This window comes from Pseudopodoces humilis, chromosome 15 (genome assembly GCF_049639895.1).
Source record: "Pseudopodoces humilis isolate 2021_Gansu_Grassland_sample_001 chromosome 15, ASM4963989v1, whole genome shotgun sequence".
NCBI classification, from domain to species: domain Eukaryota; kingdom Metazoa; phylum Chordata; class Aves; order Passeriformes; family Paridae; genus Pseudopodoces; species Pseudopodoces humilis.
Genome location: NC_142214.1, coordinates 132,905 through 160,184, shown reverse-complemented (window position 1 = coordinate 160,184; position 27,280 = coordinate 132,905). Strand labels below are relative to the sequence as shown.

Sequence of the window (27,280 nt, the reverse complement as noted above, 5' to 3'; positions counted from 1 at the left end):
TGGAGTTGTGCAGTTTTATTTGAACAAAAACCAGTGTCGATATTTTTAATAAAGTCTACATTACACTAAATGCATGTACATTTGTAAGAAGATAACCTAGCTGTAAAGAAGGTGCAGGATAATATGTACAATCATAGTTAAGTTAAAAAAAAATTCACATTTTACATAGATTTACTTGACAGTCCTAGGCTTTCATGGTATATAAATGGTAACCAAAAGAGGTAACAAAAAAACCCCAAGCCCCAGTCACAAGGAAATTCAGCTGGAGAACTGCATAATGCACTCAATTTTTCAAATGAACTAGTTCATAGAATTCTTATTTGTTCTAAATCAAATTTTGGATATAATTTTTTAATTACTATAATTAACATGTTCAATAAGCATATGATGATGTAAACATTTCTGTTTATATCAAAATGGCAATGGTGCCATTTTCTTCAATAAAAATCTGAATTTTATGCTGTGGTCTGGTCTTCCACTTTTACAAATCAGAATAATTACACAGGATGTTTTTCAATACATGGTAAAAATTATCAAACAGCAAGGGAGATATGTTCAAAAGACACTTTGGAGCTTTTCAGTCCACCTTCACAACGCTGTAAATCTTACTTACAAACCAGAAGCATGCAAAAAATCCAATAGTCCCTGAAATGAGAAAGTAAAAATGGTTAGTTTATCTTCCACTTTGTCCTGAGAGAGAAATCTAACAAGTGCTTCCCAGCAGGACAGAATATAATATTGTAATCCAGCTAAATACCCAGAAAAACAGCACTTCTTAAATTTAACAACACACATTCATCCCCAAGCTAGGTTATTGGTTTAGATCAAAGATAACTTTTAGGGACCAGGCCACTTAACATACATTTAAGCCACTGGTGACCATGTTGCCACCGCTATGAGCAGGGACACAAGCACCAGCTCAGAAACTTGACATGCCAAGTCAGCCTTTACCTGTTTTTTTTAGGTCTTCAATACTTCACTGCCACCTATGAATTATGACACATAACTAGGCCTTGGAAAAATTCACCTGCCCCAGTTTTATATTTTTCGTGCTCTATTTATATTTGAGAATAAAAATTTCTTCTTCTTTGTATCCTGTTACTTCTTTTTGGCAAAGGAATGCTTTGAGTGCTACAGCAGCTGGAATCAAGCACCAAGTGAAAGGAGTAGCCACAAACCAAAACACTGAATGAGATTAGTATATACCAATTTTCTATTTTTAAACTGATGAACAAATTTCTGGTTTTCACCAACAGTCCCTAATTAGTATTAGGCAACTGCAAAGACACAGTGTCCATCACATTTACTTTTAAATTACTTTAAGAATTTCATATGCAAGGAGACAGAGTCCCAGTTAATTAATTAAGTGTTCAGCCTCTAAAAGAAGCAGTGCACTGCTCCTCACGCTTTTACCCAGTTGTAAACTGCCAGGGAGATGTTAGCCCTTAACAGATAAAAAAGGGGAAGATCTCAATTGCACTGAATTCCCCCTCAAAGACACAGCTACATGCCAGCCCTGGGACAGCCCTTCCCAGCTCCACTGCAGGCACTTACAAGATTATGCACTCAGCTCCTCATTTTATATTACCCTTTTCTGTCTGTACAGCCCACGTTTAACATCAGCTCCAATCTCTCTGACTACTGTGACTGACTTAATAACTAGAAGATTCTTTATTAAGCATTTGGGTTTTTAACACGAGTTACATCTGTCTTTCAGCCCACATCTACACATTTCCCAAGCAAGCAACTCATCTCAGGATGCTTATTATCTGTATGCCAATTCTTACATTCCTCATGTTACCATGTATATGTTCAGTTAAAGGCTTTTTGACCTACTATTATTTTGTGATTACCCTGATTGCCCTTTCCTTCCAAGTTTGCAGTTGTTATTCTCTGAAACAGTAGGAGATGGCAGATTTATTTATGGCTGTTGAGAGATCAGTCATCAACCACACAAGGAATGTAATTCCTTTGTAGGCTTGACATCACTAAGTCTTTGCAGTGCATGGTGTATCTCACTCCTTCCTACTGTGTCAAATACTCCAATACCAGCATTGTTACTCTAAGCCTTCCTATCACAGTTTCATTCTAATAATGCTCTCACAGCCTCTGCTTCTTGGTTGTTTTTATAAAACAGTCCACTCTAAGCCTTTTATGGCTTTGAAAGCAGTTTCTTCCAAATGTCTAACAGATTAGATAAAATTAAAAATTTATCTGCTGTTCTAGAACAAAAAGATACTATCATAACCAAAATGTACAACTATCCCAAGAATGACAGCTACCATAGTTTTCTGAGCATGCCACAACTTATTATGAGAACACACTATAAATCCACGTATTTTCCTCCAATCCTCACTGGTCTGAATCTTTATAATACATCAGTTTTCTATAAAACACCCTGTCAGTCATAACAGAACTTAAAGACTTCACACTGTGAATTTATTTTATTTATAAACAGATTTTCAAAGGTTTCAGTAACATTGATTTTCAGCTCCCGCTCCTAAAAAAAAAGTCTGTTTAGTAAATCAAAGGCCAAGTACACCCTGCTCATTTTCAAACTTTATCAAAAATTTTGCCAATGTACTGGAAGCAGAATAAGAGACTTTTTAAGTGATAATGTTTGTCAGATATCAGATTTGAATCACGAACTTAGGAGAGAAAGGCAACACTCATTACCAAGACACAGTCTCAGGTAGTCAGAACCTTCTCTGGTGAGCAGAGATTCCATCTGTTGCTACCTCTACATCAGTAACTGGGGCTTACCAGCACTGTAATTCAGTGTTTCCACCTCAGCCCTTGGGGTGCTCGTGATTCCATGAACACTATAAGGCCCACAAAAGGTAAAGCAGTAAAAAAGCTTCTGATTTAATACACAGTAATAAATATCCCAGTCAAGGGGATCTGCAAATGAGTAGCAATTGGAGAGAAAGAATAGCTCTGAACTAGTGTGGCTTGCTTAAAAATTCTAGCCAGAATGTCTTCCACATTTTCTGTGCTTTAGCCCATTTCACAAATTTGTCACTTGTTCCAGATTTGAGCACTATACTGGACAGCACTTCATACTGGATCTTTTAACTGGTACTGACAAGCATCACAGGTTCTCAAATTCTCCTTTTAACTACTTTGACTAAAGCCAATCCTAAAACACAGGTAACTGCACACGCCGTTTCCTACACCAGTACCTCTACCCAGTAAAATTGATATTATTAGTGGCACTAGTCAAAATCCAACCATGCCTGTCACACTGCATGGTTTGAAATGCATTTTCTTGAAGAGCATATGTAGCATTTCAATCTTGAGCATTTTTCTAAGCTCATCTTGCACCAAAATTAAAATCATCCCTTATTAAAATGAGCATCTCATTAGAACAGGAGAAGTATTTAGGTAAGATTTAGATAAGACCACACCAGGATGTTGCTTTTACTTGTCTCTTTCAAAATACATTCAAACTGAAACCCAAGTTTGAAGCACTATCAACAAGAAGCACACCTCTGCAGCTCAGGCTTCTCCGACAGACATCAATGAACATACCACGACAGAACAAATACACAAAGGTGGTTTTGGTAAAGCTGTTTAAAAAATAATTCTAACACTAAGTCCTTAAAAAACAAACAAACAAACCCAAGCAAAAACACCACAAAAAACAAAAACAACAAAACCCCCAAAAAACACAACAAAGACCCTAACAAAGCAACAAACAAAAACCCACAGAAAAAACCATAAAACCTCAAACAAATATATAAAATACCCCACTAGTTGAGAGAGTTGAGACCATTACATTTATCTCCTGATTGGTCTAAATTCCTTTACATTTTAAGGTTTTTACATCTTTCACATGTACATCTCTATCAAATGACCCAGCACCAAGTCTAACACCAATTCCTCCAATGAGCACGTATAATCTCTTTGTTCAGTTTAACCCAATATAACAGATTTGTTTCTTGGCTATAGTGTTTACCCAATCCTAACCACTCACCAGCTTAAACTGAATGAAAAAGCATCTGAGCAGTCTGCATTGAACAACTCACTGTTGTGGGAGAGATCTTTATTTTTCCCTTAAGCAGGCAACTGGCATATTTTAAGATTCTACCTTTTTAAATAATCTCAACTAGCCTAGGAAAGTGATACCATCTCAGTGCACAGCAGCTCACTTCATGTCATTGATTATTCTAGGGAGGTACAGGTAAAAAATCGTTTGCTGGGTCCATTTAAAACTCACAAACCCAGATATGAAGATGACTCAAGAAACTTCTTTAGCCAAGAAGCACAATATGTCCAAAAATCCCTTTATGCTTAGTGGGGAGACACTGACACCTCTATTGTTTTTTTGATGATTTTGTCCTCAGCTTGATATTCTGCTGAATAGTCTGGTCTGCGATATATATACTACCACTTTCTGACATTATACATGACACAAGACATTATACACAAAGCCAGCATCTAACTGCATAAGAGACAGTTATTAGTAAACCAGGTTAAATTCAAAATTAAAAACAAGGATTATTGCACAGGATAAAGTCAAAATACATTAAGCAGACTCTTCTGCTCTATTCATCTCTTCTAGCTTTATTGTTTAATGAAGAATAAAGAATTCAAAGCACGAGCAGATTGTAAGAAAGCAAATAGAAAAGCACTCTGCACTTGCCTGATACTTCTCATGTACCTTAAAAGCTCTCTGTATCATACTGGTTTCAATCACTGCACAGTGGTGGGTGCTTCAGAATCTCAGATTCTAAACACAATCTACCCAGAAGATCAAAACTCAATTTTGAAAATGGCATTAACTCACAAGTGAAAATGATGTTCAAAAATAGAGGTCACTGTAAAGAAACATGCTTTGACTATGCTCAGCATTTTTTTGTCTCCACGAATAAAATACATGTAATCATGTAGCTATCCCCATCCAGCCACACTTGTTATTTCTTGAAAGATTAGCTGCTCTTTGTACATTAAAATCTAATTGTCTGCTTTGGGCGTGCACACCATCAGATTATATTACTGTCAGTGTTGCTATACAAACATTCAGTTCCTGTTTACTTATTCATTATGATCTCTTTTGTAATGCCCCAGGGTAACACAACACACTGCCATGGAGGAGGTATTAACACTGCCCTTTATTTTTCTGTCAGAGTTGCTGAGACCTAGTAGGCAAGAACAGAGAAAAACAAAATACCTACTGCTAACGTGTGGAACAGATCAAGATTCCATTTTTGGAACTCTATTAATGCAAACAGTGTTTAAAATTACATTAGAAAACTCTTTCACCTCCAGAAACTGTGAAGGACTAAACCCCTGTTTTCTAAAGCAATGCCTGCTAAGGAGTATCTTACAAAACAAAGCCAGGTGTCTTCTGTTTGTGCTATTTGTCTAGAACAGCTTACACTTCAGGCCCAAAAATCTATCATCTAAACATGGAAAGTAAAGTTACCACAGCATTGTACATTAGCAAGGATGTATTGGATACGCGCTCCGTGTATCTGCTGTACCCATTAGCTTTCTAGTGACCAGCTGCTCTCTTAAATGTAAAAAAAATAAAAGGAGGACCATGTAGTAACTTTCCTCATGAGCTACAAAAGCAGCACAGGGAGCACTGTTGTGGGGTTTTTTCAAAAGAAAAAACGACACTGCAAAAATAACAGCAGCACAGTTTATTATTGTACTTCAGGTGCCTCACTAGCCTTCATATCAAGAACTGCAGGATCAGCATGTCAGAAGCTTTTAATATCATTTCAGGTATTAAAAATGGCAGGTGCCATGACAATTTCAATTATCATTTTATATATGAAACGGACATTTTTAATTCTACCAATTTGCATATTATAAGTGATACTGAAATTGGCAGGATAGCAACTAACCTATGCTAAAACCCAGAAACATATTAACATATTGTTTTAGTATAAAAGTAGTTAAAACATTTTAGACTATAATTTTTTTGGTTTTTTTTTAATATAGCTAGATATATATTCTAGAAGACATCTGAAGCCTGTTTCACCACAATTTAAGCAGAATTTAACTGGCAATATGCAAACTTCCATCTTTGCCTTCTAATAATTGAAAAATAGAAAAATTAAATCCTCCTTGTTTTTTTTTCTCGTTTCTTTTTAGAACTTTTGTTGTCCTCCTTAAAAGAGACACATTTCTAAAGAACAAAAACCAGCAATAAGTGACAGTTACTGTTATTTAATATAATTTCTACAGGATAACTGCATTGTTCAAACATACAGGAATTTTCTTCAGGTTTTTATGAAGATTTTTTGCTTTGTGCCAACCAGTAGTAGAAAAAACAAGGATGAAAGAGGTCCTTCTCACTGTTACACTGACAAACTTGAAGTCTGATGCTAAGACTTACTTTTCTTACCTATTTTAGCCTCTCTTTTTCATCTGCGTTTAACTGCACTTAACTAAAAGATGCATTTCACAAAGCGAACACAAAGTAATCATAGCAGCTTTCAACAAACAAGCAGAAGTTAAAAAGTAGCAACACAAACTACCATGCTATTGACAGAGAATCCTATTAGAAATCTTTGAAGTGACAATCACGGCTGTTTTTATGAACAGCCCATCATACATGAAGCATTTTCTCTAGTTCTGTCATTGCAGTATTTCATGAAGCCAAGCAGTGACACCTAAAAGATCTGACTTCATGTGTTAAATCTACATAGACAACCACAGCAGTATGATGAACACCAAGATAAAAAACTCATGGCTATTTTTCAAGGCCAGTACCTTCGAAGAGCTTCTTATTTCACTAACACATGGTAAATTTGGCACAGATTTCTCATCAAATAAACCTCAAAATTATTGTTTCAGTCAAGTGATTATGAACATTAGAATAATCCTGTAGAAGACACTTGGTCTGCATGAGTTACATCAGAAAAGTTGGACAACTAACACTGGAGAGCCATATTTCAAATCAGTTCCTCCAGTTAAGGTGTATTTCCATCATTAGGAAGTGGTTTAATGAGCAGGTAAGACAACAAGACAACTCCAACAGTACTAAAACTCTATCTTGTCAACATTCACTTCTTCCTCAGCACCAGCCTCCTTCACTTGCTGAGAGTGAAAGCTGAAAATATCTTTTATCCTCCATATGCAGAATGAAATTATCTCTAACTACAGAACTTCTAGAACCAATTATGAAATCCAGAATCAAGTAAATACTCAATATCAAAGTGAACAAGAACGGGGCCCTGAAAACACAATGGTTTGAACTCCCTGCTAATATAATAGTCAGTAAAGGAAAATTAATTCTACCATAAATAAATGTAATTTTAAGTTAGGAAGAAAATGTAAAAAAAATATCTTACTGATCTTTGTGGTGTCAGAAACCAAGTAAGTAACGCTGTCTAAAGAGTCGTAAATTGTATTTAATATTTCACGCAATCTAGATTTCATCTAATGTTTCTCATTTCAAAACCAGAGCCCCCTATATTAATTTTAGTTTGAACATTGTACTTACCTGTGAAAAGGAAAAAAATCAAGACCATGATCATTGTGTAACCAAAGTATAAAATGGTGCTGGCAGCTCCTGTTATCTGGAGTTTAGAGAAGAAGTAATGGACTGCATAGATAAAGAGATAAACTGCTGTAAAGCTGCTGGTCAAGAATGACCTCCACCACCAGTGATAGTCCTGAAAGAAACAATAAGCCACTCACTAAGAATCATCATGTAGGAAATTGAAGATAGGTGAAACTATGAAAAAATAACATTGTCTTATGAAACAGTGAATTTTTTAAAATTTAGCTCAGAAAAATTCCAGCATGGCACATAGATATTTTCCTTCTTCAAAGTCATCTGTATTGCTTCCACTAGGAAGATGAAATTACTCTAAGATCAAAGCTGTTTGTTTTTGCTTATCTGTTGCCAGCAGTGGATTTTGAAGCAAAAGGCACATTTCAGAAGCGTGGCTAACAGGCATGCCAAGGCTGAAAATGCAATCAGTTCATAGAGTCCAGCACTTCACAGTGTATGTGAATACCTCACCTGTATTTCTAACATCTTCCAGGTACAAGCCCTACCTATATCAGAACTGTAACTTTTACCTCTGCACACAGATGGAAGTAGCACAGCAAAACTGTGGCCTCTGAACATGTAATTAGAAGGATTATAAAAACTAGGAACAGGAATCCAAACATGTAGTACATCTGATGAGACCTAAAATTAAAAACCAATAAAAACATGAGTTTAATTTTTGGTTGAAGTTCTGAGTTAATTCACAGTCTCCCATTACCAGATGCTGAGTTAACCGACCAAAAAAAATCTAGACCAAAAAACCCACACCACTGGGGTAACTGCCTGTATCACTACTGGCTAATTCATAAAAAAGTTTTCTTTACCTGAATGTACTCTGTAAACATGTACTTATTTAAGCTACCGGTAATAAACCATTGCTTTACAGACCAACAAAGTCTTCAATTATATCTGAAATCAGCATCTCTGCCACAGAGAACAGTTAAAAGCAATTTCCACCAGAGATGTTTATCACTTCATGTCTCTTAGTTGGGAAGACCTTTAGCTTCCCCAACTCCTGCATCACCTGCACTCTTCCCTAGTTCCAATACTAACTTTCTTCCTGCTGCTGCAGCCAAGTTTTCCAGGTGCCTCTGCATCTCCTCACTACATCAAATCAGATGTTCCTCCACTCCCATTCTCTCTCCAGACTAAGGCTGACTTGAAACCAAGTGCTAACCAAACAAAATCACCCACAAAAATAAATACAAGAGAAATATGTTAATTTACTTTTAATCTGGTGTTTTTCAGATAAGTGAAATAACCAAATTAACATTATTGAGTGAAGGTGACAATTACTGCAGTACAGGATTTGACAGAAGGAGTATTAGTTGCATATTACCTCCATGCTTCCCTTTTGTAGGATAAAGAATAATAAACTATTTAAGAATTTGCTAACTTCAACTACAAAACTAGAATATACCTGTTTGTCAGCCAATTATATTCTTCAGCACAGCTACATTAAACGGTTTCTATTTTTTTGAGGACTGTTATTAAAAGGTAAACTAATGTATTTGCATTTAAGAACTGATTTAGAAAACAGTTCTGTAAGATCCTTCAACTTACACACGTGACACCATAAAATCCCAGCACCTCCAGGGTAATATTTGCCATTGAACAACAATGTATTAGACATTTCACATTTACATTGTGAAAGTTATGGAAGATTGCACTGGTTTAACTTTTCATGCACTGCTTGATTAGATTTTCTGAGATTTAGGAGTGGAGTGGACTGTTCACGAGGAGTGGAATCTTTATTTTGCAAAACATTGACCTGATTCTGATCTACACAGTTGAAACTGCTAGATCACATTAGTTTCATAAATCATAATATAGTTACACAATGGATTAGGCTCTACCTAACCACAACAGCATGAAACCACATTTGTGCTGCAACCAGGAAGATAAAACAAGGCTAGAGGATTCTCGTGTCATACTTTGAAGTTGTCTTTAAGAAGAATTAGTTTTGTAAATTCTAAGCACAGAAATAAATATAAAGACTCTGGAAATTCCACGAAGTCTACAGAATTATCAAAAACTTTAAAAATTGGTTTATTCCTTATATGGGAATAATATTGCTTTGGGATGTTCAAACTTACTGTGTGTACTATCAAACCTGTATAATTAGATTAAAAAAAAAACCAAAAAAACTCACCAAATGCTATTCAGAATGAAAAAAAGTTGAATAAAAATACAGCCAAAGGGTAAGATACCACCCATGATGATACCAGGTAATGGCTTTGTGAAAAATGACTGCTCTGGGATTTGGCGAGGAATCTGGTTTGTACGCACTGGATGTTCAATAGGCTGGAGAAAAAAATAATAGAAATAAAAGATGAATTATTACATCAAAAACAAGATTACTTTTCCCTAGTATTTGCATATAAAGATTTGATAAACATAACTATATTTTCATTCATAAACCATCACAAGTTATCAAACAAAAAAACCTATGAACTTGATGTCCAGCATTAGGAAAAAGCACATGTGCTTTAGATATTCCAACTTTGGGCCAGTAAGCAAGGCAGAACACAAAGGAAATAAATCTGTCCAGTCCTTAATTAAAAACAAAATAAAATTTAAAAAAGCCAATAACATCCCATTTTTCTTAGCTGTCTGGCATTACTTCAAACTAGTGAAGTACAAATGAAGCTTCTCTGACGCACTACTTCAAAACTCAGCAGTACTACCGAGGTAGTCCTGAAGCACAAAAAGCAAGCAAGAGCTCCAAGAAAGTTATTAAAACCTGATTCTAATGAATGGACAGAAAAAACTGTGTGGTGTGACATTACAAATACACACTCTGTTTCAATATCAAGACAGTAAAATGCTGTTTTACAATCATGGGATCACAGATGTTTCAATCCAACTAGATCCTGCTCTAGAACGCTTGATTGGACAGTCAATGGCTCAATTACAGAGGACTGGTGTACTTCCCATCTGTATTCAAAGGGCCCTACCTTCTCTTTGAAGCCAAAATAAGCACCAACAAAGGTTAGTGGGACTGAAATTCCAAACCACATAGCAAGGATAGCAACCAAAGTGCCAAAAGGGATGGCAGCTGAGGAGCCTTTCACCCACAGAATGAGATTCATAATGAAGAAATCAGCAAAGACAATCCTGAAAAATAAAATCAGAAAATGTATTAAAATATTTAAGAAAGAATTACCAATATTACAAGTATTGCTGTTTAGTATTATTTAATATTAGTATTACAAAATGTAAATAATTTAAAATAAATGTAGATTCTTCCAATTTTCCAATTTCCCCAACAGTCCTAGTTGCTTTCATCACTGGTACAGTTAAAGTAAAAATGCCTCCATCACCCAATGCTAGTAATGTAGGTACCTACAGCAAAGCCATTTTTTAAATAAAGAAGACTCTGTACATAACATCAGAAAGTAACAGAAACATGCCATTGAAACAATTTATACAAAGAATGGAAAATTATAGAATAAATTTAAAAACTCCTTATCTGAGCCTTGTTCCCTATTAAAACCATAAATATTTCCTTCATTTATGTCCTTTATAAATAGTAAATTCCTTCAGAATAAATACAGTGATAACAAAATCTCCTATTTAGGAATCCCCATGGACTCTCACAACAAACCTAATGTGCTACTGCAGTTTGTGTCACAAAGGGAAGTGGGGATTAAAGAGGGCTCTGCTCTGCAACAGAAATGTTTGTATAAGCATGAAGTTACACACATTAAGTAACCCATGCTTCAGGATAATTTAAATAAAGACTGCATCAGCCATGATTTGCCTCCAGACATGCTTTTCCCTTCCTCATTAAACACATCTGCCGCATTTTCTAAACATCCTGGACAAGAACTAGAAAACAACCCAGAGATGAGAATCAAGGTGTTGCTGAACCAAGGTGAGATGAAAATTTCAAACATCCCATTCTGAAAACAAAGCAGAACGTTTGTTCTGCAAAGGAACCCCATATAAAAAGAAGTTTGTGTTAGTTGCCATTATTCCTGCATTCAAGGACACCCCACAGAAAATTCAGCCTCAGAAAGGGTCCTGAAAAGTGCACCGCTGTCTGGTTTTTGTTAAAAAAGTGTTCCTGAGACAGAATTTAAGGTGCCCTGAAGTGAACATGCATCCTTTCACTGTATTTAATTTAAAAAGAAAGGAGGAAGGATTGGAGCAATAGACAAGCTCCTTTTTTTTCCCCTAGGAAAGGCCTGACACTTGCCAAAACTGTTCATGGGAACAGACTTGTTCAATAAGCACACCTAAGCAAACCCTGGTGTAAGCATCTTGTTGAACAAAAAGGAAGTATCAAATCCATTTTAGAAGTCTTTCTAATTTTTATCATCTACCCAGGCTCATAACACAGACCTCACTTACTCCCTCCACAGTTAGAAAAAATACTGTAAATATGAACTCACATCAGCCTACTGAGATTAAAAAGGCCTTGGGCTGTTTATGATATTATGCAGATTCACTGAACTAGCACAGTGTAATCAGGGCATCTGTTCATATTCTATCAGTCCCAGTCATCTTACTTCCTCTGTGAAACTCAATTTATTTGGGAGTGTAACTGATCAGCACAGTATTCTTCCCATCAATATATATTTTCTTCCCTTTCCTGTTAACATCTAAATGACAGCAGGGATTCTGAAGCACATTCTGCTTAGAAGTGAGATTTCTCACAGAAATACTATACTTGGTTGTTATCAAGCACATTACCTTTCATTTGATGAGATTCTGCTTTACTTGAAGCCAAGTCATGTTTTATTCATGCTGAGATTTTTGGGGAGGAAGAAATACCTTAAGCAATTTATAAAATTTTCTTCCACTTTTGCCAAGGACATTTGCCAAGGGATAACTTCAAGTACTCAAAGTTGCAACCAAGAAACATGGAAGACTTGCAGAAGAAATTCGTTCTGCTCCCTCTCCCCACTAATTCTCACAAAAGATCATAAGAGCTATGAGAAAACAAAAGGTTGAAATGCTATTGCCCTTCCAGAACAAGCAGGACAGTATTGGCCACACTATATAGTATGATACACACTACTGCCATATCCCAAACTGGACACCACCTATGTTTATATGTAAGAAGACTATAACCAGAATTACCTGGAACAAACTTAGTACTGCAGTACACCAAGTACCCAGCACTGTGCCAAATATTCTGGTGCAGTGATTCCCAAAGGCTGTGACACAATCTTGCAAGAGTGTTGCCCCATTCCTCCTACTCCCACAGCTGACAACAAAACAAGCCAAGAAGCTGTGTTGTAGACTACCAGGTTCCAGTTCCTCGGAACTGACTTTTCTTTATATTCACAGATAGGCAGTGCACAAAAGGAACAGCAGCTTGGGAACAGCCATAAACAAAGTCGCACAGACAAGCATTGTAACAACTGGCTTTTCCCCAGCTCCTTCCCACTTCAGATTCGTTTACACTTAAGTGTACAGAAAAGAGTAAGGGGGAACAATACTAACCCAGGGCAGAGCAGAGCTGTAAGCAAGACGTTGGTCTTCCACTTCTCACCTCTGAATGCTGACAAGAAAAAACAACAATTTCCAAGTCAAGACTTTTTCCAACAGTCTTGCAGAATAGCAGCAAGAATCAGTCTGAGACACAAGCTACAGTTGAAGGCTTAAATACAGCCCAGCAATACTGAATTTAACATGTCGTGTTACATTAAATAAATGCATGTACTTACTCTTGTACATTCTAGCAGACACGTAACCAGCTGGAGTTCCTAGTAAGACCCACAATACAACTGCACAGGTCATCAGAGCACCACGGTTGGCAGGAGAAAGGAAACCAAGGCAAGCTAGGACTAAAAAAACAAAAAGATTTAGTTCTTTGTTGACACATGCCAAAATACCCCTAATAAGACGGATCACTGTGAAGGTTTATCCCATTCACTACCACATATTTAAATGAAGGCTGAGTGCATAAGCTCTTGTACAACCTGAATCACATGAACATACCCCTAATGGCACTGTTTCATTCAAAAGCATTATTTCCACCTCATCTCTTAAGTAGAAAGTTTCTCATTGCCAAAATGCTGAAAAACAAAATGCCACCATCTATCAAAAGCATTTTTACCTGCCACCAATTTCTTTCTACACTACTATACACATTGCACAGGAAACTATCGCTGCTAAGCAAGATAGAGAATTGTGATCAACACTGAAAGACAAGCCTACCAAGAAAATTCTAGTAATCTCACAGTATCATGCAATAGAGAAAAGCAGCTCCCCTATGAAAGACCAAAATCTGAATTAAACCTGGAGAACAAAGTTTGAAAGATTCTTCTTTTGTACTAAGTATCAGTGTACTTACCAATTCTATTGCACAATAAGAAATTGAATACTCATAAACTTTACAGATAATCAATAATAAAATACCATCTCATGACAGGTTACACAACTACATACATATATAGCTATTTGTGGTAGGCTCTCATTATCTCAACATTGTGTCAGTACTATTGACACAGCACACTGGTGTGTACTCTTGCTCATATTTCTGTATGGCTGCAGGCTCGTGTCAAACATATTAGATAGAAAGGGTTGCCAGAACATTAAAGCTTTGCATTATACCTTTGAACTTATATTAATGGACCCTTGGATATTTTACACCACACAAAACTGTGTTTTTTAAAAAGAAACTTGTAAGAAGGAAGTTTGATTTCTGAATTCATGAAGAATCTGCATTAGCCCAGATACCACATTTTCAATGACAATGCTTATAACAGCATTACTGAAGCTATCTGATTACTCTTATGAAATTGCATTAATATTTTATGTTACTAAAGGAAGGACTTCTTTCCAAAAGAAGGCTTCTATCATTTGTTTAATAACATTGCATCTTTCTTATTACAATTAAACTACATACACATCACCTTAATGAAGTTACTTACATAAAGTAATAAACGTCATAATGAAAATTTGAGTTCCTTGGCCCAAAAAAACAGACAGTAACATTCCCTTCCTTGGAGGTCTGAATACATCTCCATGAACCAGCTTCCAGCCAAATTCCTCTTGGGCATCTTCCTGTACAAAATCAACAATGTCTTTAGCAGCAATACATAATGCAGTAGTGAATTAATACAAACAAGATGCAAAATATGTATTTAAAGTTTGATTAGCTTCCAGTTAAGATCCAAAGGCAGACTAATTGCATCTGAGTCATCACTCATTGATTTTATAACCCCCTAATGGTTCAGTGAGAAAGGCAAGGAAATCAAGAAAATACTCATCTCCTAATGCAAGAAAAAGCAAATGTAATTAGTCAGACCATAGAACAACATTCTACATTTAAACTAAAACAAAGCATTCAGTTTAGTTTTAGCTCCAATCCAGTTCATGCATTTATCTTTTTCTGTTCTGATTTCAAAGCCCATTGGTCTCAATGACAATACTGGAAAAGAATGAAACTGTCTCTGTACTCCAAAAGGAAGTTTGCTCCCTGGAATCATGAGGGACAAGTACCAACACTTCGTCCCACTGCCAGAGGTGAATGGATGGAAGGATGGAATGGGGAGGGGGAATCCTCAGTCCAGCGGCCCTAAGGAACCACTGCTGAAGGACAAAGCTTTTGAATAAAGTCACTCAAAACAGACAACTCCCCTCACAAGAAACAACCAAACAATAAACTAACACACACAACCACATAACCAACCCCACAAGAAGATCATCTACTCCCCATAAAGCTAAAAGCTACAGGTTCCATTCAATGTGGGAATACTGAGTTCAGTTCAAAGAACTGCTTACTGCTAGAATTAAAGCTTGCCAAAAGCAGGGTAAGAAAGAAAGCAGACCACGCTGGTGAATGACATAGTGCACCTTAAATTGCAACATATGATGTAACTTTTCTTTATCTGGAAGATTATTTTTGTTTTCCCCATAATGATGCCTCTGCTTGCTAGAAATTACTCTCATATAAATACAAAAATAGAAAATTATTAAACACAAGGCAACACTGATTAAAATACAAAACCACACCCTATACCTGATAGAAAACAATACCAGATATCCAGGTATAATTCCAACACGTCCAATGTTCCTCCAGTAAAGAAAGATGTGTTTGGTCGAAGAAGCATAAATACAAAACTTCCTGTAAGTCTGAACTAATTGTGACAATGATGAGAAAATTGTTAAGGTTAGACAGGAGAAAGGCTTTTCCCAGGTAGCTGTAGGTAAGGAATGAAAGAGTTGCAAAAGTTACCACCTGAAGCAAATCTGTTTCCAAAATGTTGAACACTAAGCAGGAACAGATGCTTAATACTTCACTTCTTGACAGAACACAGAAAATGTTTACAGATTTGGAATGGTTCATATAGAATCCTTGTCAAAACTCATCTGGGAAATGCACTCAAAAGACCTTCTGGTTCTAACGCAAACTTTAAAATGAATAGCTACATGGTAATTATTTTGGTTTAAGAAATAAAGGGAAACCAGGTCTGGAAGATTGAGACCCCTGATTTATCCTGGATGAGCCTATGTGCCACAGTTTGTCTCTAAGCTCCATTTTGAATTAAGTTCTTTCATTATTGGCTAATTAGCTGTGAGTCAGAGTATTTTTCAGACTTCTATTCAAAAAATTCCGCAGTATTTTGTATTGATAACCTTTATTGTACAACATAATGATAAGAACTGTACAACTAAACCGAGTAGTCAGCTATATTTTAGAGTTCCAAAAATATTAGAGCAATTAGAGCTCTAAATTAGAGCTCTAAACTTTTCCAAGGTGCAGTAAGCCTCATCTTACCATTAATTTATCTTTGTTCTCAAAACAGTCTAACAAAGATTTAAGCCCCCTACATTCAAGTAGTCATTATCAAAGAGATTTCAGAATAAAGGGGGGAAAAAAAAAGAGAGAGAGCTTTACCTCTCACTGGTGAAAACATACTGGCATGAGTTCTCTTCAGGAATCCTCTCTTAGTCATAAGACCCTAAAAGTAATCTAATGATTTCTAAACACTTTATTAATGAATGTCTCACTAAATCCACATCACACTAGAAGCCAGCCAGCACCAGCTGAAACATTAAATGCACATTCTGAGACCACAGTCACTGGCTGGTGCATCAATCTCTTTAGAAGTACAATCACCAGCATCCCCTAAATGTGAGATACTAATTTTCTTCCCTGCATCTTCTTCAGCCCAGGTCCTCTTTTGCACAATTATTTCACACCTTTTTAAATAAGCTCCTTGAACTGCAACAGATCTTTAAGTCTCTCACACCTGGTAAAAAAAAAATAAAACAACTGTGGCTTCCTGAAAGTCACACCTACCCCTGCTGTTACTCATAAAAACTAATCAAGCCTCTACAAGTCTTGCTCTTTATCACATTAAGAATGATCAACTAATAAAGACAACACAGTATAAAATATTGAACATAATTTAATTGAGAGATGAAACAGGATCCTCACAAAAACTATCAGTTAAAGGATGTGAGAAAAATCATTCCACTTTAAATCAGTGTCTGGATTTACATTAACGAAAGATATTCAATATTAAAACCACAAAGAAGAATAGAAATATTTTCAGATGTTTTAATTTCAATATGAAATATTTTTGTTCATTTTTAAGTACTTCTTTAACCAGATGGACAGCAACAAGAGTGAAAATTCAAACTGTTGTTGCATCTGACATTACTTCTCATCTTTGAGTTGCAGATACCACTTTTACTAGTGAGAAAAGGGCTGAGTAAAAATGACTCTCTGTTTACTGGTCAAGTCTTTTCAACTGACAATCAGTTATATTCTCTTCCACTATAGGAACCTGCTGCTGTCCCATTTTAAGCAGTACATATCTCAAAAGAACACAACAGATTAAGTTGGATGGCAACAGGCTTCAGTCATCTCACTACTTTAAACAAACTACTCAGTTTAACACAGCAATTACCATGGGAATCGTATTTACAAATAAAATAAAGTATCATTGACACACATACCAAGTAGTTCTAACACAGCTAAAGGTCAGAAGTTGTGTTGCACATGAACTGCAGTATTATGATCTCCTAACTAAACAAAGTGATTCCACCACACTTTCCAGCCACAGGTAACATGAATTTCTATCAGACTATGTTAATCAGAATATCTCCAATAATTTTTAACCCCCAGAGATATTAGCATGTATCAAACTCATCATAGTTACACATCTCTCTAGACTGTACTCAACACTAAGAGACAGACATCATTATGGACAGAAAAATGTACCCATGTAAAAGCTGTAAATTTTACTCACAGAAGAGTCAATCTGGTTGTATCTTGCAATATCTTTATGAAGAGTCCTCAGAATGATCATAGCCACCATGCCAGATAAGAAGAGAACAATTACAAGGGAATTCATTATACTGTAGATAAAGAAAAAGTCAAACTTTGAATTCAGTTATTCAGGTTTCAAGAGAGCCATCAGTTCATACACATGTACAGCTCAGATCTGAGGAAAAGCCTTAGATACTCAGCCCTCTCAGTATTTTCCCATGCAGAGAAGATAAAGGTACAAAACTTAAAAGTCTGTGACTTCTTAGAAGACCGAAGTGAGGAAAACAGTATTTAATGATACCTTACTAATTCTGAAGACAGTTACGTATTGCTTTTATTTTCCTCCTTATATAGCTCAGAAGTAATTTCCCTGGTGAAACAGCCACCGTTCTTAAAGCAGACTGTCAAGTAGGTTTTATATCTATCAACCAATGAAATTGATATTGTACCATTTAATATTTTGTAGAGAACAATTTATTTGGATTAGCCTTTTCAAGATTTACACTGCAAAACATAAACACTTCAACACAAATTATATACATATTTAGTATCATTCCCATGCTACAGAGGGAAATAAAATAAGCAAGAGCTTCTCACATACATCTTTAACTCATAAAAAAAGATCTTTTTACTGTGAGCAACTGCTGAGTACAAAACATGCGTTATACATATGTACCTCTCATTTGGCAGTCAAAGCCAGAGAGTAACAATAAGAACACTGCAGAGCTGCAATGACTCAAAACTTCTCCAGAATGGAAATGATAAAGTAAAACAGTGGAAGCTGCTTTCCTTTTGGATACTGAAGATGCATTCCTTTCACGTAATGCTGTAATACAATTGCCCCCAAAAGGTGAAAACTTACTTCACATATGAAAGCAAAAAGTTTTCTTGATGGAAAACCTACAGACTTTGTTCTATCTAGAAGTACAACTAAGAAATCTTTGTGCTCCTCTGCAAGGTTACTCACTGAATAAAAGTAAATCTTACCTAAACCACTGAATGTTTGTATGCGGCATTGACTCCAAAATGTAGTCCCATCTGGAAGCCCACTTAATACTATTCTTTTCCTATAAGGAAATGAAACAGTAATTGACAGAAGTCAGTACAAGTTTGTTACAGTCTTTAAGAGGCAATAAGCATACCACATCCCTTCCCCAAACCTTCCAGTCAGCATTCATTTCTAAGCCTGGTATCAACCCTGGATGCAAGACCTCTCTCTTGCATTAATGCATCTCTAGAGACTCTAGAAGAATATCTTTTCACTGAAATCTTCTATCCACATCTTCTACCTTTAAATCAGGCTTCACTAAGCCTCATCTTTCCATGATTTGGGATGCAGCTGCCTGCAGGTCGCAACTGCTGAAAAACAATCATGCCATCTGTACAACATTTTCCAGCATAGCACACTGGTCTTGAAACTTCAAAATCTTTAACTTTGTCAAACATACTCCAGAGAAAAATTCCAGGGGAAACTAGAAATGTTTTTCTCATCACTTTTAATGCATTTAGCACAGGCTTCTTCACTCTCTGTCATAGTGCTGGCTGATACAGACTATTTTCCACTGATTCCTGGCAGACAACTTTCATTTCCAGATATTCATGTGATGGACCTTCAACTGTACAACTGAGGACTCTTTCTGACCCACAAGCCTTGTCCTCCCTAGTTGCTCTCTTTGGATGTACATACGTGTTGTCCTGCTACCAAATTCTATCCCCTGACTGGCCTGAAGTTCTGCTGAATTTCTTCATTTACTTGCAAGGTGCTAAGTTTGTACAGCCAAACTGCTGTACCAAACTTCTCTCATGCTTACATTTTTGTACACTTGTGTACTAAACATTAGAGCTATGATGATGCATACTTTCCACACAGTGCAAAAAAACCTTGTCCATTTCAGTTAATTAAAGCAGACACTGTAACCTTCTTATCAGAAGTCAGCTGCCATATTAGAAAGGACCATAAAACAGCTATATATTTTACTGCCTTATGTAGTCAGGCTTACTGAAACTGATGTTTTCCTATTTAAAAACACTTCTCACTGATAAAACAATCCCCTTCTAAGTTATTTTGAAACTACTAATAAAAAGTAAAACTCATGAGGTATTATTTCAAATCAAGGCTTATGAATGACAATGAGAATAAGCAGTTTTGAAGTGCCATCTTCTGGAAGTATCCAAACCCACTAGATGTGAGTCTTACCTGCTCCACAACAGGGAGAAAGAGTGTAGGTACCAAAACACCTCACCCATTGCATGAGGAACCAGACAAAGTTCACACTGAAGTTCTGAATCACAATTTACCTCAAGATTTAAACACAAATATTAATGAAAGAAATCTCACTCATAGAAAAATCAGTCAAAAGAAGATTGGGTGTCTCAAGGAAAAAGTAACAGGCTACTGAGCCTTGCACCTCAAGGTCACTGGTTCAAATCAATTTGGCAGGATGAAAGCCATTGCCATATCATGGCAGCTTCACTGTCTGTACAAAACAAGCTGGTGGTCTCAAGCCAAACCCTCTAAGACTGAAAAACCACCACCCTTTCAGGACAGACTGGAAGAGAAGTACCAAGATTTGAAGTACCTTGAATCAAATTATTGTCATACCCATGAGGCTCACTTTCCATGCTGAGGTAAAAAGTCTCATTTGCCAGAAAGCAATTTCCTCCCAACTCATTACAGGCTGAATAAAGTGTTCATTAGTTACTAGTTACTAGTAATGTTACTAGTGCATTAGTAAACATTAAAAAAAAAATAGATGATGGCCTACTCAAGAAAAAGCCAGTGTACAAAATAAAAACCACACAAAATGAGACAAACCCTGCAACTTCACTAGAAAAAGCTTTACAGTCAACACTTAACAAAGAAATGTCCCCAAATATAAACTGCTCTTCAGCATAAGACTCTCAGCACCCTGACTGAAATCTGAAAGCAGAGTAGATCTCAAGGAAGACAACTCTTCCAGTTATTCAATCTACTAATTTTCTATTAGTAATAAAGCACAGTAATAAAAAATGGTCTTCATTTTTATTTTCATAGTGTCACTTAAATTACAGGAACGGAAAATCCATTAATATTTTCAGAAAAATACTTCACAAGACCATCATTACGGAATTTACACTGTAATCCAGTTATGACTATTAGTAAGTTATCCAATTGTTTTGATTACATTCTTTTGGGGAATTACGTATTCATGTAACAGATTTAATACTTACTTCAAATGTCACAGAGTAAGTGTAAACCAAATTCAGTTTATTGGTAAATTCTCCAGGAATCTCCATAGGTGGGCCTTCACAGCTTAAGTTGTTCTCATCTGTATGCTTGTAGCTAATGGGGAAAAGAAGTTAAATAAAATCTTTAAAAACTTTAATTTTCTTTTAAAAAATTTAGCATTGTGCTCCAACCACAAATACTCCCCATCAGGAAAGCTTCAAGGTTGAAGCAAAGCACCTGGTCAGAGAATGACAAAATTAAGGTTATGTGCAACCTAACTGCCCCCTTGTGGTCTGCATTGCCAGGGAAAAGGCAAATTCTCATTTTTCAGCCATTCAGGATGCTACTGATAAAGCGTTAATGAAAAATTAATAAGATTGGTAGAATCTTCCTGGCACTCATGGAAAGAATAAACTTGCATAGCAAGGATAATTCACTAAAAATACACTGTACCTTTGCAAGAGAAAAACCAAGTACAATCAAGCATATCTGTATATGTTGATTGTTGTACCAAGCATATCTGTATGACTTCAGAAACAGCAATAGTGTAACTTATTAACTCATTTAACTTCTATAGAAAAGAGAGAAAAGTTTAGCTATAAAAAAAATGAGCCACTTTGAAATTTTGTAACTGGACTGTAGTTTTCAAATAGAGATTTCAAATATGAACTGTGTATGAACAGATTGACTAGAGGCCAAAGTAATTGCTTCAATCTTCTTCAGACCTCTGAGTTGTTGCACCTCCACTCAGGTCAACACAAAAACTAAGAAGCTACTGTTTGAGAAAATCAGTTAGTCTTAGGAAATTAGTTGTTGTCATCTGCAGTTCTGAATATCAACGTTAACATGGTATTTCACCTATATCTCTGTATCCAAACTTACATAGGAAAAAGTACTCCTGTACTTTCATCCAAAATGCATTTGGGAGACAGGTAACAGATCTGGCATGGGAAACTGTTACTCAGTGAAAGGATGTATCTGAAAAAAATGCTTTACCAGAAGTCAGAAAAACATGTTCCTCAGAATTCATTAACACGAATAACATCTCTAAGGAACTGTTCTTTTTGGAACTACTGTTAGGACTCCAGAGTACCACAACTTGTTGCTTTAATGCACAATTACCTTTGTGGTCTCAGTCTTGCCATCACCAGTCTTGCACCAGGCCAGTTTTCATCCTTCCCACTGTGGTACATGATTGTTATGTCAACGTGGTTGAAGAGGTAGAAAGTGTTCTTCTTGTTAAACTCTGACTACAAAACATGATCAGGAAACTGAGCAACTTCTCCAACAAGAGAGGGCACAAGAAGTCAAGAACTTTAAAATGAGACTGGTGTATGAAGGAGCAACAAAGGGAAACACTTCAACAATATACCTGTATAAAAGATTACTTTCAAGAGTCTGGGGAGCCTGAGGAGTAACTGAGTTTGGGGAGCCTGAGGAGTAACTGAGTTTGAAGGTGACGACAGACAGAGTAAACTGAACGTGCATGATAAAAGCAAAACCTCAAGCATCAGACCTGCTGCACAAATGAACTGATTCCACTGCATACAAGCAGTAGGTCAAGTGGTAAAGTCACAGAAAGCTCTCTCCTCCCCAAGAGGAGTGTTGTCCCTCACCCAGGAGGGATAAAACTCTATCACTATTATGTGCAATTATACTAATTCACAATGGAACTCCCAGGATGACTGACACATTTCCAACTGTCAACTTTATTTTCCCTGTCACAGCCATGTTTGTTATCCTTCAGCCATCTGGGAAAACCCTGATACATTTAACTTGTAATCTGTGATACATAACTTTTGCAACCAGAACACAGAACTAATTTCTAGGACTTCACTAGAAAGCTTCTGTCTGATACTGATAAAAGAACATCTTGCACATGAACACCATATAGACAAAGAATGAATAGGTACTAGGATGGATACACATGAAATTTCAGAACAAAACCTCAATTTTCTAAGGCTTTTGAACATCCACACCATTATTTTATACATTTTTAAAGAATATATTGGTAAAAGACCTGTATGAACTTTTTATTTGGACAACTGTATCAGTGAGACACTGCACACACTAGCAGCACTCAGCTCTGTCAGTGCCCATAGTCTGAACATTAAGCATGTTCACAAACATATCTCTTCTTTCTCAGGAAAGGAAAGCTTAAAAGTAAAACCACAAATGAAACCACCCTATACTAACAAAGAAAGTTCCACCACTTACATTTATAACACAAGCATCTTTAACTCTACCATCTGGAGTAACAAAACATCCTATTGGAAATCCTGGATTACAGTATTTTTGTCCATCTTCCACATCATAACACCATGTTACAGGCATGTTATCGATAATCCTAGACAGAAATCATCAAAGAACATGTCCTCAGAAAGGGATGCACCTCACTTCACAGTGACATTTCACATTCATGTAATGCACACACTTTTCAGTAACGCCTACAAGATGCACAGTAGAGAGACAACTATCATGCACAAAGAAAAAAAGCAATCACTTAAAACATAGATAACAAATGTCCAAAAGCAGAAAATAAACCCAACCTCAAGCACATATCTTGGCTTACCAGTGATGCTGATAATTCAATTGCATTCCTTTCTTCAAAAAAGCCAGTTTGCTTTTATTAGCACTGTTTCCTGGATCATATGTTCTTGTACAAACCTTCTTGCAAGTTTCTTGCTTTTTAAAAGTGAACTGTTAAAAAAAGCACACAAGAAAAAGTCACTTCAATTTTGCTTCAAAGATCTTTTAGTGTTTTGGGTTTTTTTCCGGTTAAGTAGGGAGGTTTTTTACTTTACCTCCTTACTCTAAGTTTCTAAACAATAAAGCCTGAGGACTGAAAATTGAAAATTAGTAAAAAAGGTATTGCTTTTTCTTCTACCAGTTTGTTTTATTTTGATAATTTCATCATTTGCTAAAACAGACTTCCACTACACCCTTCTTGAATGTTTCATGTTGTTTAGCTGTTTTTCCCCATGATGACCAAGTTAAATAAGGCTGCTAAAAGCACAAGTTGCACAACATCTAACATGTAAGCTTCAAGCACAGACATCACCTAACACAAACACATTCACATTTGCATCTCCAACTTCTGACCCAGTTAATGATAATTAACCTTCACAGGATAATTAACAGGTTAGCAACCTGTTAGTGAGCTTAAAACACAACTGAAAATTATAATGTTATCAAGGCCCAAACACTAACCTGGAGCAGCACTTTCTAATTACTGTGGTGTGCAGCCATTTCAAACAACTGTTATAACACTTAATCTATTCAATATGGACCCAGTCCAAATGACCCACCATGCTTACATATTTAAAAGCTTCTTGTGACCACTAGTCCTAAGACTTAAAATTACATTAGCTCAGGGAATCAAGGAGATGTCTAAGAGCAGTTCATATAAGGGAGGGGGCAGCACCTTCCTAACACACTAATGAAAAGATGTGATCGGGTCCCTTATGACTGAGCAGCAGCAGACTCAGAAACTGCTGCCTCTTTTTCTCACAGGGATTTGGATTATCTAGCAACCATCACACACACACATAGCAGTTTTCAGCTTCACCAGCAAATCCAAGTCTGGAAACTGCATTCAAACACCATATAGCTCTCAAACACCAAGAGCCACTGTTTGACCACAGCTCCCCCACTGCTAGTAACTGTCCCAAGTTGATGGCACAGCTCTTTAGATATACTACGTTTGGTCGTTGCTAATACAAGGCATGATACAGAAAAATACCACATACTCAATCCACAAAATATTTCCATACATTTACTCTATAGAAGGTTCCAAGTGATATGCATCAACACTGAAAAATTCTGTTTCAGACAACAGATCATAAGCATGTATAAGCAAAGAAAAGCTGCAAGTGAGCCATAACTTAACTTCCCCTTCCCACTCTGGAAGCTGCCCAACACTACAACCAAGTATATGAAACAGTTCCTGAACTATCACTTTATAGTCTCCAATGTTACATTAAATAAACCAATTATTTCAGATCATCTAACACTCCTTACATACAGCTATTAAGTAACTACCTTAGATAGAGTTTCTGGAATTCTCTACCACAGAGCAACAGGCAAGAGTGATCACTGGCTCAGTTTCCTAACTGTAATTAAGCAGCCTAAGATACCTTTGGCCTGGGAGGAGTTTTATTGGGTTTTATTACATAAACTCCATAGTGCTTATATTAAAAAAATACAAACAAAAAAATCACCTAGTCATCAAATCTTCAGCTATGTCTATGGATTACAGCCATCAGAATGACAGCTATCAAATTTAAACAGAATCAACTTCAAGGGATAAAATAACCTTATATGGAGATGATGCTATTCTCTCCCCAAACAGCACTTGTCCAAGATTTTCTGATGGTCTTTTCTCTTCCTTATCTTGACAGAAGTCAAAACTGGAAAAAAGTAGCAAAGGTTCCCTTTTATTTTTAATTGACATATAAATGTAAATACCAGCCTTAAATTATTTCCTTTACATAGTAGTTTTCATTACTTTTTTTTTACAGGTCAAACACTGGTAGTAAAATATCTGAGAGCCTCTGTGAAGAAAGCTGACATCTATTTTAATATCAAGTTAAACCAACACATATTCCAGCATATCTTTAATAAAATGCATGATGCTTAATCCACCCACCCTTTTCAAATGGCAATTTAAACAAACAATAGAATGTTTCATTTTGTGGGGAAAAAAGGGGCTGTGCTACAGACTTTTCATTTCTCTTGCAAAAAGTTTCTGAAAAACTACACCCCCTTCTTAAAGGAATATTTACAAATAGCATTTAACATGAAACACATTTCAAAGAAGTGCTTTTAGAGTGCTGCACTGTCAAACACCATTCACCAATTCTTATCAACTACGTACAGCCTAAAACTGCTGAATATAAGAGAATGTAACCATGCTGTCTTTTCATTAAACACAGGTAGCAGCAGGTTACATTAAAAAACCCAAACAAACAAACCAATGCTTATCTTTGGTACATAAGTACTTTTCCTCAATCAGTGGTCCTAAATTCACTGGCTTCCATACAGTTTAACAGAAATAGAGAAAGGGGTATTTTTTAACTAGTCTCTGGCTTTGCTTCTACTGCTGCACTGCCCAAGGTAAGAGCTAAAACACCAAGTTTTCTTTTCTGTGCCCAACAGCAAGACTGCAAATCACATTGTTTATCATTGCTTTGTAGACTTATTAATATCTGGGAAAGCAGATAGAAGTTTTCATATAAAAGAACCAAAATTAAACAAAACCAAATCGAACAAACCAAGAAGTAGCTACAGAACTTTGGCAAAAAAAAAAAAAAAGAAAGTTAATTGCGACTGGTCTCGAAGTTCCCTTCAATTACCAGGGAAAAAAAAAGGAACTCAAAGCATCTGACGTCCTAGGCTTGCCTAACAGAAAAAACTTTCAAATATGTCAAACAGTCAATATTAAATCTTGTACTCAGCTCAAAGAAATGCACCTGTAAGAAACCCTACAGCCTTTTTTTAACAATAACAGAGGACGGTCAGGTGGCACAGGTGTGGCCTTCATTCTTCACACCCTCTTGTACTTTATTCCTGCCACTGAGCACTGGATTCATTCTTCCATCCCTAAAGCCAAAATACTGACACCCTTACGGTAACATAAAAGCGCCTTTCCAAACGCTTCTGGAAACCTGTTGGGATGTACTTACGCATCATATTCGTATGGCAGAACTGATTCAACAGAGTCCAGCCGGTTCACGAAGAGCTCAATTAGTGACTGAAACAGGAAAGGAGAAAAAGTAGGAAAATACGGACTTTCAGAAATAAACGTGCGTCTGGTACGAAACGCGTGGCTACCAAATGCTGCTACCCCATGGTGGAGTTACCCCTGGCTGCTGACAGGCCCCGGTCACGCCGGGAAGAAACTAAGAGTCCCCCCAGCGCTGGCTGGAAAGTTCAGCGGGAAAAGGGAATACTAGCTGGGGTCTGTCTGCCTTCCCGGAGCAAAGGCTACCGCCCGTGGGAGGACACCCGCGAGCAGCGGGATTGGGAATACCCCGCGGACCCGCCTCGCCGCGGGAGCCCCGAACGGGGCAGAGCGAGGGGACGGCCCGCGTCGGGCCCGCCCGCGCGGGCTCTCACCTTGCAGCTTTCGGTCTCCTCGCCCTCCTCGCAGAAGCTGACGGGGGCCAGTCCGGGCAGGTAGAAGGCAGCGCCGAGAGGCGCCACCAGCAAGAGTGTGGCAGTCAGCAGCCTCATCTTACAGCCTGAACGGGCAAAGGCACCATGAGGTGCAACTGAAGCACCGACCGCCCCGGGCAGCGCCTTGCGGAGGCGGCCTCAGCAC

At 37.0% G+C, this 27,280-nt stretch overlaps 1 protein-coding gene across 2 annotated transcripts; it reads right to left on the bottom strand.

Annotated features, from left to right (window-relative positions):
- On the bottom strand, nucleotides 1–27,280 carry LOC102108758 (transmembrane 9 superfamily member 2-like). 2 transcript variants are annotated; one of them, XM_005526098.3, is made up of 17 exons: nucleotides 27,076–27,280; nucleotides 26,643–26,710; nucleotides 25,274–25,367; nucleotides 23,531–23,658; nucleotides 23,176–23,305; nucleotides 22,081–22,208; nucleotides 20,961–21,072; nucleotides 18,738–18,817; nucleotides 17,731–17,839; nucleotides 14,401–14,533; nucleotides 13,192–13,311; nucleotides 12,968–13,025; nucleotides 10,471–10,630; nucleotides 9,666–9,817; nucleotides 8,044–8,155; nucleotides 7,460–7,631; nucleotides 1–645 (listed from the first exon to the last, which is right to left on the bottom strand). In XM_005526098.3, exons 1-17 carry the CDS (start codon nucleotides 27,190–27,192, stop codon nucleotides 578–580), a joined length of 1,941 nt encoding a protein of 646 aa, XP_005526155.1. In that variant the 5' UTR covers nucleotides 27,193–27,280; the 3' UTR covers nucleotides 1–577. The 2 variants fall into 2 exon arrangements, with proteins under 2 accessions (XP_005526155.1, XP_014110825.1); XM_014255350.2 differs by lacking the exon at nucleotides 25,274–25,367 and having other exon boundaries at nucleotides 27,076–27,133.

What these genes read in the sequence shown, in the direction of transcription:
- LOC102108758 (XM_005526098.3), bottom strand. Translation starts at nt 27,192, where the DNA reads ATGAGGCTGCTGACTGCCACACTCTTGCTGGTGGCGCCTCTCGGCGCT. An exon ending in GCAAGACTGAGACCACAAAG is followed by an intron (nt 21,073 to 22,080) that starts GTAATTGTGCAT and finishes TTTCCCCATTAG; the next exon opens with CTACAAGCATACAGATGAGA. An exon ending in ACAACCAGATTGACTCTTCT is followed by an intron (nt 14,534 to 17,730) that starts GTGAGTAAAATT and finishes GATTTTGTACAG; the next exon opens with GAAGATGCCCAAGAGGAATT.